Raw genomic sequence first — 14,666 nt, forward strand, 5'->3', positions numbered from 1 at the left:
GACGGGTGACAGACTGTCGTGTGGTGTCTGGTTATAGAAGGTCATAGTATTTGGCTGTGCAAAGTGCTCCCTGACCTTCTATTATTTCTGCTTGGTTTTCATCCCTTTCCCTTTAGGACCCTGCAGCGTTCCTCAGCCTTTCAGATGCTTTTCATCAGCACTTGCCTGGTGGCTTTATATACCTTCACTCCCTATTACTCGGGGCTGGTGTTAGCTCTAACTTCCTACAGATCCTGAGTGCAAGCAGTCGGCTTCAAATCATCTGGCGTACTTTGTTGCATTTTGCGTTCCCTCTCCCTGTATCTACTTTGAGATACGTTGTTTGTTATTTTCCCTTATTTTTTTATCCATGTGTGTCCTTTAGCGACTAGTGGGGTTGACGAAGAGCTCATCCCATCCGCTCTCTACCTAGGGCACAGATCAGGGTCAGCCTTAGGCCAGGTTTCCAGTTTGGCGCATAGATGCAGAACCTATCTAAGATGGTGATAATACCCTTGGCCCAGGGGTAGGCTTGGTGAAGAGCCACCATCTCCCCCTTTCCTAGACACGGGATTTTCCTTCTCTTTCGTGATTCACATAGTACCAAGCAAGCCACCAGGACTGTTGAGCAGCTAGAATCTTAAATCAAACAAGAATGGGACAATCCTCCTCTCCCAAAACTCAAGCAATTGAACTCCTAACTTCAAAGACATTTACAATGACAATGTTAGACATGGCCCTGATCTGTGTCATATGTTCTGTTGTGAATATTATGTGGCTATAAGAGATTTCTAAATCATGGAATTCATGTTTTCTTTACACATTTTGCAGTGTCACAGCATTGTTGGAATTGCGGATGTGTGCCGCCCCCACGCCAGCAGCCATGCTGCTCGGATCCGGATCTGCGGTATGGCTCGAGGGACTCTACCGGACCCGGGGGTCACGTGGACACTTCGAATAAAAAGGGGACGTATTTGTACGGGTGTCGTTGAAAACTGTCTGTGACGCCACCCACTGCGTGTGGTGAGATGTAGCACCACCGCTGCTGCTGTGGGACTCCCGGGGGCGATGGGCTGGCAGCTGGATGGTAACCCCTCCGTGGGCAGGGATGGATGCCCCGGGGCCCAATGTCTCAGTGCAGGGGATGATAACGTCAGGGGCCGGCACACCTGGTCAGACCGGGGATGTTACTCACAGTTGAATAAATCACACAAGTCCTTTGGTAAACCAAGGTGATGGTGGTCGCTTGCCGCAGACGGGTGTATCTGGTCCCACACCCGGGCCGGTGGTCAATGCCCCTTTCCTCTGCAATTTGTGTTTTCTGTGGTGGACTTCCCGGTGTGTAACGCAGGAGTCCGCTCCCGGTCCTTTGGTTGGGAGCCGTGCCCGTCAGATGTTGACCCGTGGGATCTACCGGGCCCAGGCGGATGTCCTATCCCTCCCTGTGGGTGGTTGTCTACTTTTTGGGACTTAGGTTGGGACAGGACCTAAAATTCTGCCCTCAATTGGTTAATTAGCTAGGCCGTTGGTGCCGGTCCTGGCTTCAGGGTCCAAGTACCCCCTTTTGTGCACGGTTTCTGGGTCGGTTCTCCAATGTCGGTACCGGCGGGCTACAACCCTGCCCCGGTCCACCTTGGATCTCCGGCAGCCGTCTTCCCGTCTTCTGCTGGCACTGACCACTGTCTGCCACCTAGCCAATGTGTCAGGGCTCCGACCCTGGCACCTGTCAGCTTTACCTCCAAACTTAACTCCTCACTCCTGCAACTCCAAACTTAACTTTTCTCTGACTGTTTTCCCGCCCCGGGCTCTCCAGACCCCTAGGTGGGCCTTTTCCTTCTGCCTTGTCCTGCCCACTGGTGTGTCTGTCCTTCCCTGAGGGGTTGACTAGGGTTTTGTCGGCTGGTTTAACCCTGTGTGGGAGAAGTGTTATGCGGGGGCCTATTCTGTGTGACTATCTGGTTCTACCAGGGTGTCACAGATGTACATATCATGACATCTGTTGCGTACTCACTTCTCTATGTGAGCAAGGATGGTTGACCTTATGGAGATCAACATCCACCACTGCAGAGACACCATCACGTGTTTCTCAACGCAGTGATTCTAGAGCAATGCCCCCTGGGAAATATTCAAATCAAGAAAGCCTGCGGAGACACCATCACATGTTTCTCAACGCTGGCAGGAAACTAGCCAGGTCTTTCACCGGGAAGGAACAACCACGGGAAGAGCAGTCTCCAGTCAAGGAGACCACCTATGCCAAACATGGTATCCATCCACAGACAGCCGTTTCGGGGTATTTGCCCCTCATCAGTGTGGAGTAGGAATCTGGCTAGTGGGAGCATTGCCTAGTAAAAGACTATGTGAGCAAGGATGGTTGACTGGAGACTGCTCTTCCCGTGGTTTACCATGTTTGGCATAGGTGGTCTCCTTGACTGGAGACTGCTCTTCCCGTGGTTGTTCCTTCCCGGTGAAAGACCTGGCTAGTTTCCTGCCAGCGTTGAGAAACATGTGATGGTGTCTCCGCAGACCTTCTTGCTTTGAATATTTCCCAGGGGGCATTGCTCTAGAATCACTGCGTTGAGAAACACGTGATGGTGTCTCCGCAGTGGTGGATGTTGATCTCCATAAGGTCAACCATCCTTGCTCACATAGTCTTTTACTAGGCAATGCTCCCACTAGCCAGATTCCTACTCCACACTGATGAGGGGCAAATACCCCGAAACGGCTGTCTGTGGATGGATACCATGTTTGGCATAGGTGGTCTCCTTGACTGGAGACTGCTCTTCCCGTGGTTGTTCCTTCCCGGTGAAAGACCTGGCTAGTTTCCTGCCAGCGTTGAGAAACATGTGATGGTGTCTCCGCAGGCCTTCTTGCTTTGAATATTTCCCAGGGGGCATTGCTCTAGAATCACTGCGTTGAGAAACACGTGATGGTGTCTCCGCAGTGGTGGATGTTGATCTCCATAAGGTCAACCATCCTTGCTCACATAGTCTTTTACTAGGCAATGCTCCCACTAGCCAGATTCCTACTCCACACTGATGAGGGGCAAATACCCCGAAACGGCTGTCTGTGGATGGATACCATGTTTGGCATAGGTGGTCTCCTTGACTGGAGACTGCTCTTCCCGTGGTTGTTCCTTCCCGGTGAAAGACCTGGCTAGTTTCCTGCCAGCGTTGAGAAACATGTGATGGTGTGTCCGCAGGCCTTCTTGCTTTGAATATTTCCCAGGGGGCATTGCTCTAGAATCACTGCGTTGAGAAACACGTGATGGTGTCTCCGCAGTGGTGGATGTTGATCTCCATAAGGTCAACCATCCTTGCTCACATAGTCTTTTACTAGGCAATGCTCCCACTAGCCAGATTCCTACTCCACACTGATGAGGAGCAAATACCCCGAAACGGCTGTCTGTGGATGGATACCATGTTTGGCATAGGTGGTCTCCTTGACTGGAGACTGCTCTTCCCGTGGTTGTTCCTTCCCGGTGAAAGACCTGGCTAGTTTCCTACCAGCGTTGAGAAACATGTGATGGTGTCTCCGCAGGCCTTCTTGCTTTGAATACTCACTTCTCTATACATTACATGTGGTGCGCCTGCAAGGATTAATTTATCTCTGCTCACTCAATCCAGCATGCAACCTCTGTTATAGGTTATCAAGTGAGCAACAATCACACCCAGATACAGTCCACACATCCCGGCTACACAACACGCTGCCACCACTCATCAATTACATGGGGTGATGAGTCCCCGAAATATACTACTGTCTGACAATCAACAGGGTCACACATTCTCTGTAAGGCTATAGATTTTTTAGAGCATACAAGGATCAAACTTACTAAAGTTTTAAGATTTAATATAGAAAATACAGGGCTTACAATAAAAAGGTATCAGAGATACAGACAAAAATGATACAAAAATATGCAAAACAGTTATGAAATAAAAGGGAGAAAATAACAGAAATGCTAAACTTTCCAGTGTAAAGTTTCCTTCTGTTTCCTTGGGGGGGGGGGGGGGGAGAGAAAATTAAATATTAAAAACCCTCCAGCATAGCCAGACCCCCACATGTGAGCAGCTTTCTTTTGTGCCACTCACCTTTTTATATATTTGACCCTCTGCTCTTGTTTCCAGGGCAGCCTATAATTTAATATTCCAATCTCAGGTCTGTAACTGGATCATGGACTAATTCAGGGGTGAGTACCTTGCATAATAAATGCCCTATTTCTTCCAAATACCCTGCTTCCTATAGTGAACAGAAAATGTCAAGCCTGGCCATAAGGAATCATCTGTTCAGGTTTGAAGCTCAGTGTCCTAGGCCAAGGCGTCACAATAGACACCCTCTGTATTCTCCCTTGGTTTTGAGTTTCTGTAATCAAAATACCTAAAGGTTTTGCACTGTGTATAGAGATGGCAGACTTAAACCATTGTTACTTTACTACAGTTATATATTTCCTTCACAACATCTAATAACAATTTTACATTCTTAATAATATACATCACGCGCTATTAAAACAGTGGAAATGCAAACTACTTAAGAATGCAAGAGGGATCGGCACTCCACTTGAGTTGTGGTGCACGTGGATAAGAAGATCCAAAGTCGAATAGAAGATCCCGGCACTCGTTTTTGCAACAAAAATAAGTCTTTATTGCAGCTTTACCACCTGGACGTGTAAGCCCTGACTGTTGCTGAAAGCCTTATGAGAGGTGAAACGTCCAGGTGGTGGAGCTGCAAAAAAGCCTTAAGGCTATGTGCGCACTTACCGGATTTTGCCGCGGATTTTTCGCGGATTTGCTGCATGTTTCGCTGCAGAAAATGTTCATAACATCTCTGCAGTGAATCACCAGCAAATCCTATGGAGAAAAAAAATCCTGTGCGCACTGGGCGGAATTTGACAGCTGCATGTTTTGCTGCGGGAATCCCGCAGCAAAAACAAGTGCATGTCACTTCTTTTCCGCACATCGCTGCGGGATTTCACTCCATTGACTCAATGTTAATCATGAAATCCCGCAGGGAATAACGCAGGCAGCAAATTCTGTGTGGTTCACTGCGTTTTCCTGCGTTATTCCCTGCGGTATTTCGCGGTTTACCTCCGGTAATGTGCATCGCTTGTCTGCGGTTTTGCAGGGAAGTGATGTCATTACAGGAAGAGGAAGCCGTGCAGAGAGTAAACACACACACACACATCACACACACAGACATCACAGACATAGAACACACATAGAAAGAAAACGGAAATATAGAAAAAAAAGAACGTGGGCTCCGCTGCATATTTACCTTCCAGCCGAGGTAAGCACACAGCGGCGGGCCGGTATTCTCAGGCTGGGGAGGGAGAGGGGCAGGGATAATGTCCCCCGCCTCACTCCACCTCCCACAGCCGAGAATATCAGCCGCAGCTGCCCCGGCACTGTCGCATGCATTATGCGGCAATACCGGCGTGTCCTCGGCTCTTCTTGCCACCGTGTAGCAGTGGTGGCAAGGTAATACAAGGGGTTAATGGTGATGGGGGACCACCGCCATTAACCCCAGGCTTGATCATGGCAGCGTCTATGTGACAGCTGACATGATCAACCCGTAAGTAAAGTGAAAAAAACACAGACACCGAAAAATCCTTTATTTTAAATAAAACAAACAAGCCTCGTTCACCATTTTATTAACCCCTCCCAAACAAAGCTCCGGCGTAGTCCACAGCTCCGGCTCCGGCGTCCTGCACTGCTGACATCCAGCCGCGACTGTCACAGACACAGGCTGAATGCAGCAGACAGCAGAGGTAATTACCGGTCATTTCCCACGGCCGGTAATGTGAACTCACTGCCGACCGTGGGAAATGCAGCGATCTGTCCTCTATCTCTCTATCTATCCCTCTGTCTGTCTATCCCTCTATCTATCCTTCTGTCTATCCACTATCAGAATTAAATGTATTTTTTTTTTTTTTTTTTCTTCAATGTGCTTTATTGCATTGAATGCAATAAAGCACATCCCAACCCGCACGCGGCAAAACCGCAGCAATACCGCGAAGAATGCCGCGGTAAAACCGCAGCAAACCGCGGCAAACCGCATGCGGTTTTCGGGTGCAGTTTCCCGCGGTTTTTTACCGCGGGTGCGGTAATCTTTGAGAGCATGCGGAATTTACGCAAGGAAATTTCATTTCCCAGTGCGCACAGAGCCTTATACCCTCCAAAAGTAAATGCCGGAATCTTCTATTCGATGTTGGAAATACAAATTACTGACGCAAAATAATGACTCTCAATTACAAGAAAACACCTCCACAGCAGATAAAACTAGAACATTGAACTAAGCCCCCCCCAAAAAATATTGTCAATGCAAAATTTTATTTCTTAATTGCATTTATTATCCATGCATCACATATAGCCATTTGTTAATATATGTGATTACATATGGGGAGAACAGGCTAAAGGCAGAGTAAAAATGAGTCCATAAACCTGAAACTGTTACGTCACCACCGGAGTCCGCTCCAGCGACTTCTGCTCCGGTCACCAGGCGACGCTGTGTTCGTGCCGTGGATGGTGCTGGTGATGGGAGAGGAGTCGATGCCAGCAGCACCGGTGGGCGCAGGCTCTGATCATCCACTGGGCTGGGTTATCTTGGGATCTGCAGTACCACTGTCTGACTGTGGGTGGCGTGTGTCTTCCAGCTGAAGTTGCCAGCATTCAGCTACAGCTAATGGGAAGACACCACACCCTTCTTAGTTCCCCTCCTGTCTGCTGACCTCTGCCAGAGATAGTTCTGATTTCCTGACTCCTGATCCGCACTTTTCTGTTTTGTGATTCCTGTGTGCTGACTTCTGTTTTCTGACTACCCTACTGCCTGCTGTTTTTGTACCTCGCTGCCCGATCCGGATTTGACCTCTGCTACATTTTCTGATTACGTCCTTGCCTGCCGATTCTGTCCCTGTTCTGCTATTCCTGGTTTGACCCTGCCTGATGACTACTCTCATCGGACTGCAGCCTTCCACAGGTAGTGATGTCCAGGGCCTTGTGTAATTCCAAATCCCTGTATAGGGATTTGGAATTATAGGGGGTCCTTCTTGGTGAGTGCCTTCCCTCTAGCCTGTCCATTCCATCCCCTCTGAGTCTGTTGATCCAGGCAGGCGTTAAAGAAACATATACATAAACAAATGTAATAAAAAGGCAAATGTCAAAATAATAGGGCATTTATCAATGAAACTGGGAATTGGTTTGGGCTTCTCTTCTTTAAACCAAATCAGAAACTTCACTATAGGTTTATACACGAATTAAAGAATAGCTCTAGGAAGCATTCTAGGAAAACCAACATGTGCACATATAGCAGCATAAATACCTTACGTGAACTTGGAATTAAACAAATGTGGTTAATAATTTTCCATAACTATAACCTTGTCTTTTTCATACCTGTTGAATTGCCTTAAGATGTGCGTATAATGACTACTTATTATCACTGTTTACCATATACAATGTACGGAGTGTCATATTATAAGTGCTACAAGCCGATTTCAAAGCAAGATAAAATAGATTTTTTTAGCCGGTGCTCACAATCGAGTAACATAATGAGAGACTGACGTGCACAGCGGGAGAAGAAGTGTACTGAAGTGTGCTGATGAAACAATTCATTTCAGAGCAGTCAAGAGCTTCAGCAATAACTTGTGTGGGTGGAAATCATTTTAATAAGTGCTTCTGGAAGGCAAATATTTTTGTTGGACACTGCAAATATGAATATGTACTTAAAACAAGCGTTCTGCAGCACTGAAGACTGACACAATTATTCTTTAATTAGTCATATACTCGTTACATGGTCGCAGCTATTGATCCAAAATAAAGGTTTATTTTATAATGTTTATCTTTCGACAGCCAAGATAATCTAAAAACCTTTCTTATGGGAACTTATGTAACCAAAAACACTTTCATATCTACTCACCTATAATTTGTCATAACAGACCACACCCTATATGTCAATGAATAAAAGAAAAGCTGGAGATACATAGGTCTACCATGAAAAAAGTTGTGTTTTAGGATCAATTAAAAATATATTGCACGCCATAGAGAAAAATAAAGCTCAATCAGTAAATATTAGCGATACAGTAAACTAAAAAACTGCTATATGTATGTGACTGGTATTAACGTAGGAAAATATTTGATGTCAGCGTGAAGATAGGCAAAATGTGCGTTAGGTTGCAGCACATGTATATTGCTGACATAATGAGTTGCTCACCTTTATTTCTGTTACCAAACCATGGCAAGGTACATGAGCGAACACACCATTGGTGCAATCTGTGCAGCTACACAAGGGCCCACGTGGCAAGAGGGACCACTGTTACGAGGGGGACCCGGGGAAGCGTGCCAAGATGGGAAATGGACTGCTTCCGCCGGTCAAGGTCCACTGTGCGGTGTAAGGGACCGCCGCTATGGTGGGTGAAGAGTGAGCGGGTTGCTGCTAGCGATCGTCTGGAATGTCACAGACGATCTATGTACACCGATCTGCCCTAACCCGTGAGGGTTGTATGGCACAGATCTCACGGCTCGGTGTACCTGTTGCACGGGGAAGCACAGAGGTGCCCACGCACGTGTGCCAGTGGAAGTCACGAGAATATGGCACGAGGGTAGCACAGAGGTGCCCACGCACGTGTGCTTTCAATAACCAGGTGAGTCCAATGGAGACTTGAGGAGCTCACCTGGGACAGGAACACGGCCTGTTGACGGGGGTACTGCCGGAGCAGCTAGGCAGGAACACGGCCTGCAAACGAGGTACTGCCGGAGCAGCAAGGGCCAAGCCCACAAGAGACAGTAATGCCTGAGCAGTGGCGTGGCAGCACGCTGCCAGACATCCAAACATAGAAGGACGGTAGCGCGCCGCCATGATGGCAGGGGGAGCTTTTAAGGAGGTGCAGCTCCACCCGAGGGCGGGCGCGAGGCGGAGATGACGGACTTGACCCAATCAGGGTCCACGACGTCCCAGCCTGGCCAGTCAGGATTCACCACGTCACCAGCCTTGTCATCAAGCCGTGTGACGTCAGTGAGCGAATCAGGACCCACCACGCATTGCACATGCTCACCCTCCTGCCTCTGGGAAATAGAGGCGGGATCCTCGGTCTCACAATGTGCAGAGATAACGGGAATCTCACTGCTTCCCTGAGCAGTAAACCTCTGCAGTAAACCTCTGCACATTGCGCAGCCTCGCAGACCTTCGGGGCCGCTGAGCAGGAGAGTCTGCGGCAGGCCAGGAATGGGAGACCGCTTCACTCCTTGTAACAGGAGAACCACTAGGTGTCACCCTTCTGCTGCCTCTCTGAGAAGGTATCTCCTGCACACTGCGCAGTCTGGCAGACCTTCGGCGCTGCTGAGCAGAAGTGCTCGTGGCAGGCAAGGAATGGGAGACTGCCTCAGTCCTTGCCTCAGGAGAGCCACGAGATGTAACAGACCACTATCACCTTTAAAGCAGCAAGTGGCTTCTTCCAGAGACACATCATTGGACTGTAAAGGGCCTGTAAGGTGTTATAGGTAACTAGACTTGAGATTAGAAATTACTGCATCAACCTGCTATATTCATACTAGCCACTAGCATAAGCAACCTAGTACATAATATATTTAGATATATTAAAGAGAGTCTGTCACCCTGAATTTAAACTTCAAACTAATGCAGAAGCTTTGTAGGACAAATTGTTCTTTTTCTTTTTAAATTTGTTACTCCATTTCCCCCCAGAAAACAATGTAATTGTAATATTCAAGTGAAGATGCTCAGTGCACCCTTGGTGTGGCTAAATGCCTCAGTGTAATGCTCCACCCACTTATTCAGATTACTGACACTCCTTCTATGTTGACTGACAGTGCTGGCTTGCCCAGAGACAGCGTTGTCTGCAGATAATCACTATCCCTGTGCAGGAAAGAGCACAAATTACTCTATCCTTACATCTGACATTACTCATCTCCTCTGCTATCATTTTATGAGCAGGAGACAGCACACAAATCACTCTCTCCTTGCTGATGACATTGCTCAGGTGGAGCTTTAGGGGTGCTTCACACACAGCGAGCTCACTGCCGAGATCGCTGCTGAGTCACGCTTTTTGTGACGCAGCAGTGACCTCATTAGCGATCTCAATGTGTGTGTGACAATGAGCAGCGATCTGGCCCCTGCTGCGAGATCGCTGCTCGTTACACACAGCCCTGGTTCGTTTTCTTCAAAGGCGCTCTCCCGCTGTGACACACAGATCGCTGTGTGTGACAGCGAGAGAGCGACAAATGAAGCGAGCAGGGAGCAGGAGCCGGCATCTGACAGCTGAGGTAAGCTGTATCCAAGATAAATATCGGGTAACCAAGGTGGTTACCCGATATTTACCTTAGTTACCAGCCTCTGCAGCCCTCACGCTGCCTGTGCTGCCGGCTCCGGCTCTCTGCACATGTAGCTGCTGTACACATCGGGTTAATTAACCCGATGTGTACAGCAGCTAGGAGAGCAAGGAGCCAGCGCTAAGCAGTGTGCGCGGCTCCCAGCTCTCTGCACATGTAGCTGCATTACACATCGGGTTAATTAACCCGATGTGTACTGTAGCTAGGAGAGCAAGGAGCCAGCGCTCAGTGTGCGCGGCTCCTGCTCCCTGCACACACAGCTAAGCGGTGTGCGCTGGTAACTAATGTAAACATCGGGTAACCATACCCGATGTTTACCTTAGTTACCAGTCTCCGCAGCTTCCAGACGGCGGCTCCGTGCAAGCGCAGCGTCGCTTGCACGTCGCTGCTGGCTGGGGGCTGTTCACTGGTCGCTGGTGAGATCTGCCTGTTTGACAGCTCACCAGCGACCATGTAGCGATGCAGCAGCGATCCTGACCAGGTCAGATCGCTGGTCAGATCGCTGCTGCATCGCTAAGTGTGAAGGTACCCTTACACAAGGAGATAGTGATATGTGTGTTCTTTCCTGCACTCAAGTGATAGTAGAGAAGACAAGGCATGTCAGAAGTGAGGAGAGAGTGATTTGTGTGTTCTTTCCTGCACTCAAGTGATAGTAGAGAAGACAAGGCATGTCAGAAGCGAGGAGAGAGTGATTTGTGTGTTCTTTCCTGCACTCAAGTGATAGTAGAGAATATAAGGCATGTCAGAAGCAAGGAGAGAGTGATTTGTGTGTTTTTTTCCTGCACTCAAGTGATAGTAGAGAAGACAAGGCATGTCAGAAGCGAGGAGAGAGTGATTTGTGTTCTCTCTCCTGCACAGGGACAGTGATGACATAACGGAGGTTTATCTACAGTTAATTCTGATTAGATGTAAGACATTGGTGTCAATCAACAGAAAAGGAGAGGCTGTAATCTAAGTAATTGGGTGAAACAGTGCACCGAGGCATTTAGTCATGTAAAGGGTGCAATGAGCATCTCATATTACAATAAAGTTGTTATTTTTTTTGGGGGGGGCAAATTTAAAATCTGTAAGGAAGATTTTTGTTGTTGCGCCATCTCCTACAAGGCTATGTGGTTAGTTTTAAGTGTGAATTTGGTGTGACTGACTCCCTATAATAATAATAATAATAATAATAATAATATTTATTCATTTATATAGCCCTATTAATTCCACAGCGCTTTACACACATTGGCAACATTGTCCCTATTGGGGTTCACAACCTAAGTTCCCTATCAGTATGTTTTTGTAGTGGGGGAGGAAACCAGAGTACCTGGAGGAAACCCACGCAAACACGGAGAGAACATACAAACTCCTTGTAGATGTTATCCATGTTGGGATGTGAGCCCAGGACCCCAGTGCTGCAAGACTGCAGTGCTAACCACTGAGCCACCGTGCCACTCTTTAATGTTAGTTACTTGCATATACAGTAGCTGCTGAAGGCCCCGATAAAGTACCGTTTGATACCCCCACAGTGAACCACCAATTTTCCGCCACAATACCCCCAACATGAACAAGATAATTAAAGTATGATGTCGTCACAGTTCTCCCACACACATTATGAGACCCCCACACAGTAAAATGGCCCCTTCAGACCCCCACCACAGTATAATTCCCAGCACACTTGTCCTCCACAGCCACCCACATAGTATAATACCCTCACAGGCCCTCCATATAGTATGATATCCCAACTGTCCCTACACAGTATGATGGCCCCACAGCCCCCCCAAAATATGAAGGCTCTCTGTGGCCTTATCCTGTAGATAAGTGATGCATTGTTTTAACTGCACACCTACTTTAATCAATTTTACTGTAATACAAACATTTGGGGGGGGGGTTTGGACTGAGAGAGTGGAAGGTGACTGGAAACTGACAGAACTGAAGGGTATTATAAGTAATCACCTAGTTATTTATTTCAAATGCTGAAAAACACTTTTACTCAGTTTTCCTTTCATAAGGAATATTTTATCCAGCTCGTATAAACAAAATGAGAGTTTTTCAAGGAAAAGCCTAATAGCTGGTGGGCAAGGTGCAATCCAGCAATGTAGTATTGATTGGTGTGCTGTAGTTTCTTTTCATAGTGAGATACTTTGAAGGTTCCAACCTAAATGTACTGATTTTAAGTGGTTAAAAGTGATGAATCTCATAACAAAAATATGCAATTATATCTGTTAATTATCTGTACAATGAAACATGATATAAAACACTTTGGTCGCCATAGTAACATTGCAAATTATACCTACAGGCTATGACACCAGCGCAGTACATGTTTATCAAATAGTACCTCTGTATAAGAGCAATTATGATAGGAATTTGTGGGACCAGCAGGGGACAATGCTAGAAACTTGTAATTAATGACTACTCACAGCTGCATGACCAGATACAAATGACTGGGACTCTCATAGATATCTTCCAAGGCAACGATGTTCTCATGCTTGATTCTGAGAAAAATAGAAAAACAGTAAATTAGCTTCTAGGTAGATCATTAACTGGACTCAACTGATCTACCTGAAATTGCCATTTGTTACTTAGATTATTTAGTCACAGATACATATAAGTTATACACAACATGCTGCAGTAAAGGGTTAATATATCTTCTTTTAGCAATTTATTTTTTTTACAGTACATTAATTGTAAATTATAAAGCTGCATAAATAAAACTACAAAGTAATATTTTTTTAGCAATATTTTCATACAATTTGTGTCCAGATACATGTACAGTACATACAGTTGAAACCAGAAGTTTACATACACTATCTATAAAGACATATATGCACGTTTTTCTCATTATCTGACATGAAATCAGAATAAACCTTTCCTGTTTTAGGTCAATTAGGAACCAAAATCTAAGGGGTACTTTGCACGCTGCGACATCGCAAGCCGATGCTGCGATGTCAAGCGCGATAGTCCCCGCCCCCGTCGCAGCTGCGATATCATTGTGATAGCTGCCGTAGCGAATGTTATCGCTACGGCTGCTTCACATGCACTCACCTGTCGTGCGATGTTGCTCTGGCCGGCAACCCGCCTCCTTATTAAGGGGGCGGGTCGTGCGGCGCCACTGCGACGTCACACGACAGGCGGCCAATAGTAGCGGAGGGGCGGAGATGAGCAGGATGTAAACATCCCGCCCACCTCCTTCCTTCCGCCTTGCCGGCCGGGACGCAGGTGGGAGATGTTCCTCGCTCCTGCGACTTCACACACAGCGATGTGTGCTGCCGCAGGAACGAGGGAAACCATCGGACCGTCGCAGCAAGGTAATTATGGTTTTCGCCGACGCTACACCGATGATACGATTACGCCGCTTTTGCGCTCGCTAATCGTATCCTCTAGGCTTTACACACTACGATGTCGAGAGCGACGCCGGAAGTGTGTCACTTTCGACATGACCCCACTAACATCGCACCTGCGATGTCGTAGTGTGCAAAGTACCCCTAATATATAAAGTTGAATGTGTGTATGTCCGGGATTGGCATCTGCATCGTCGCAGCTACAGCCACAAAATTTTGCACACTCACACTTCTGGACCCCGAGAGCGTCATAGGTTATGTTTTGAGGGGAAATTTTAACCCCGCACTTTACTGTTATTCACCAAAAAACCTGCCTCCATTAAAGCGAATGAAGCTGGGAGCCACAGTGCAGCCAGAACTTCAGAAGAATGCGCAGCCACGCCCTTATATGGAATGTTGGCATGTCACAATGCAGCCAGGGAAAAAGACAGACACAGACAGGGAAAGAGGAAGACACAGACAGGCTAAGAAACAGACATAGACAGGGTAAGAGACAGACACAAAGAGACAGACACAGACAAAGAGACAGACTGACAGGGAAAGAGATAGACAGGGAAAGAGAGGGAAAGAGACAGACAGTGAAAGAGACAGACAGGGAAAGAGAGGGAAAGAGACAGACAGGGAAAGAGACAAAGATAGATACTGTCAAGGGGGAGGGCTTTCTGTTGCCTGGAGATTTATCAGGCTGCCAATAGCAACCAATCACAGCTTAGCTTCTATTTTGCTACAGTTAATTAATCTGAGCTCTGATTGGTTAATATAGGCAACAATTTAATAATTACATTTCTATCTATTTGTTTTGTGGTTTTTGTGGGCAGAATACTTTTTTGTTAATACATTCTATTTTGTTAACAGCAGTTATTAATCCGGGCGAAGCCAGGTAGTACAGCTAGTTATTTATATTTGCCAAATGCCAGAATAATGATAGAGAGAATGTTTAAGGCTTTCTCCTATTCATAACAATATCATTCATGGACAACACACGTAGTAAGCACTGATGGCATTTTCGTGGACCAATGGAGTTGTATTGGTAAGT

The 14,666-nt window shown here is 46.8% G+C and overlaps 1 protein-coding gene across 1 annotated transcript in view; it reads right to left on the bottom strand.

Annotated features, from left to right (window-relative positions):
- CAMK1D (calcium/calmodulin dependent protein kinase ID) overlaps window positions 1-14,666 on the bottom strand; it is a 480,336-nt gene that overhangs the window by 136,571 nt on the left and 329,099 nt on the right. Inside the window, exon 3 of the mRNA XM_075345270.1 lies at window positions 12,710-12,784. Within this exon, the coding sequence (XP_075201385.1) occupies window positions 12,710-12,784 (75 nt within the window). The remainder of the gene's footprint in view (window positions 1-12,709; window positions 12,785-14,666) is intronic.

The sequence above is a fragment of the Anomaloglossus baeobatrachus genome, chromosome 4 (assembly GCF_048569485.1).
Source record: "Anomaloglossus baeobatrachus isolate aAnoBae1 chromosome 4, aAnoBae1.hap1, whole genome shotgun sequence".
Taxonomy (NCBI): domain Eukaryota; kingdom Metazoa; phylum Chordata; class Amphibia; order Anura; family Aromobatidae; genus Anomaloglossus; species Anomaloglossus baeobatrachus.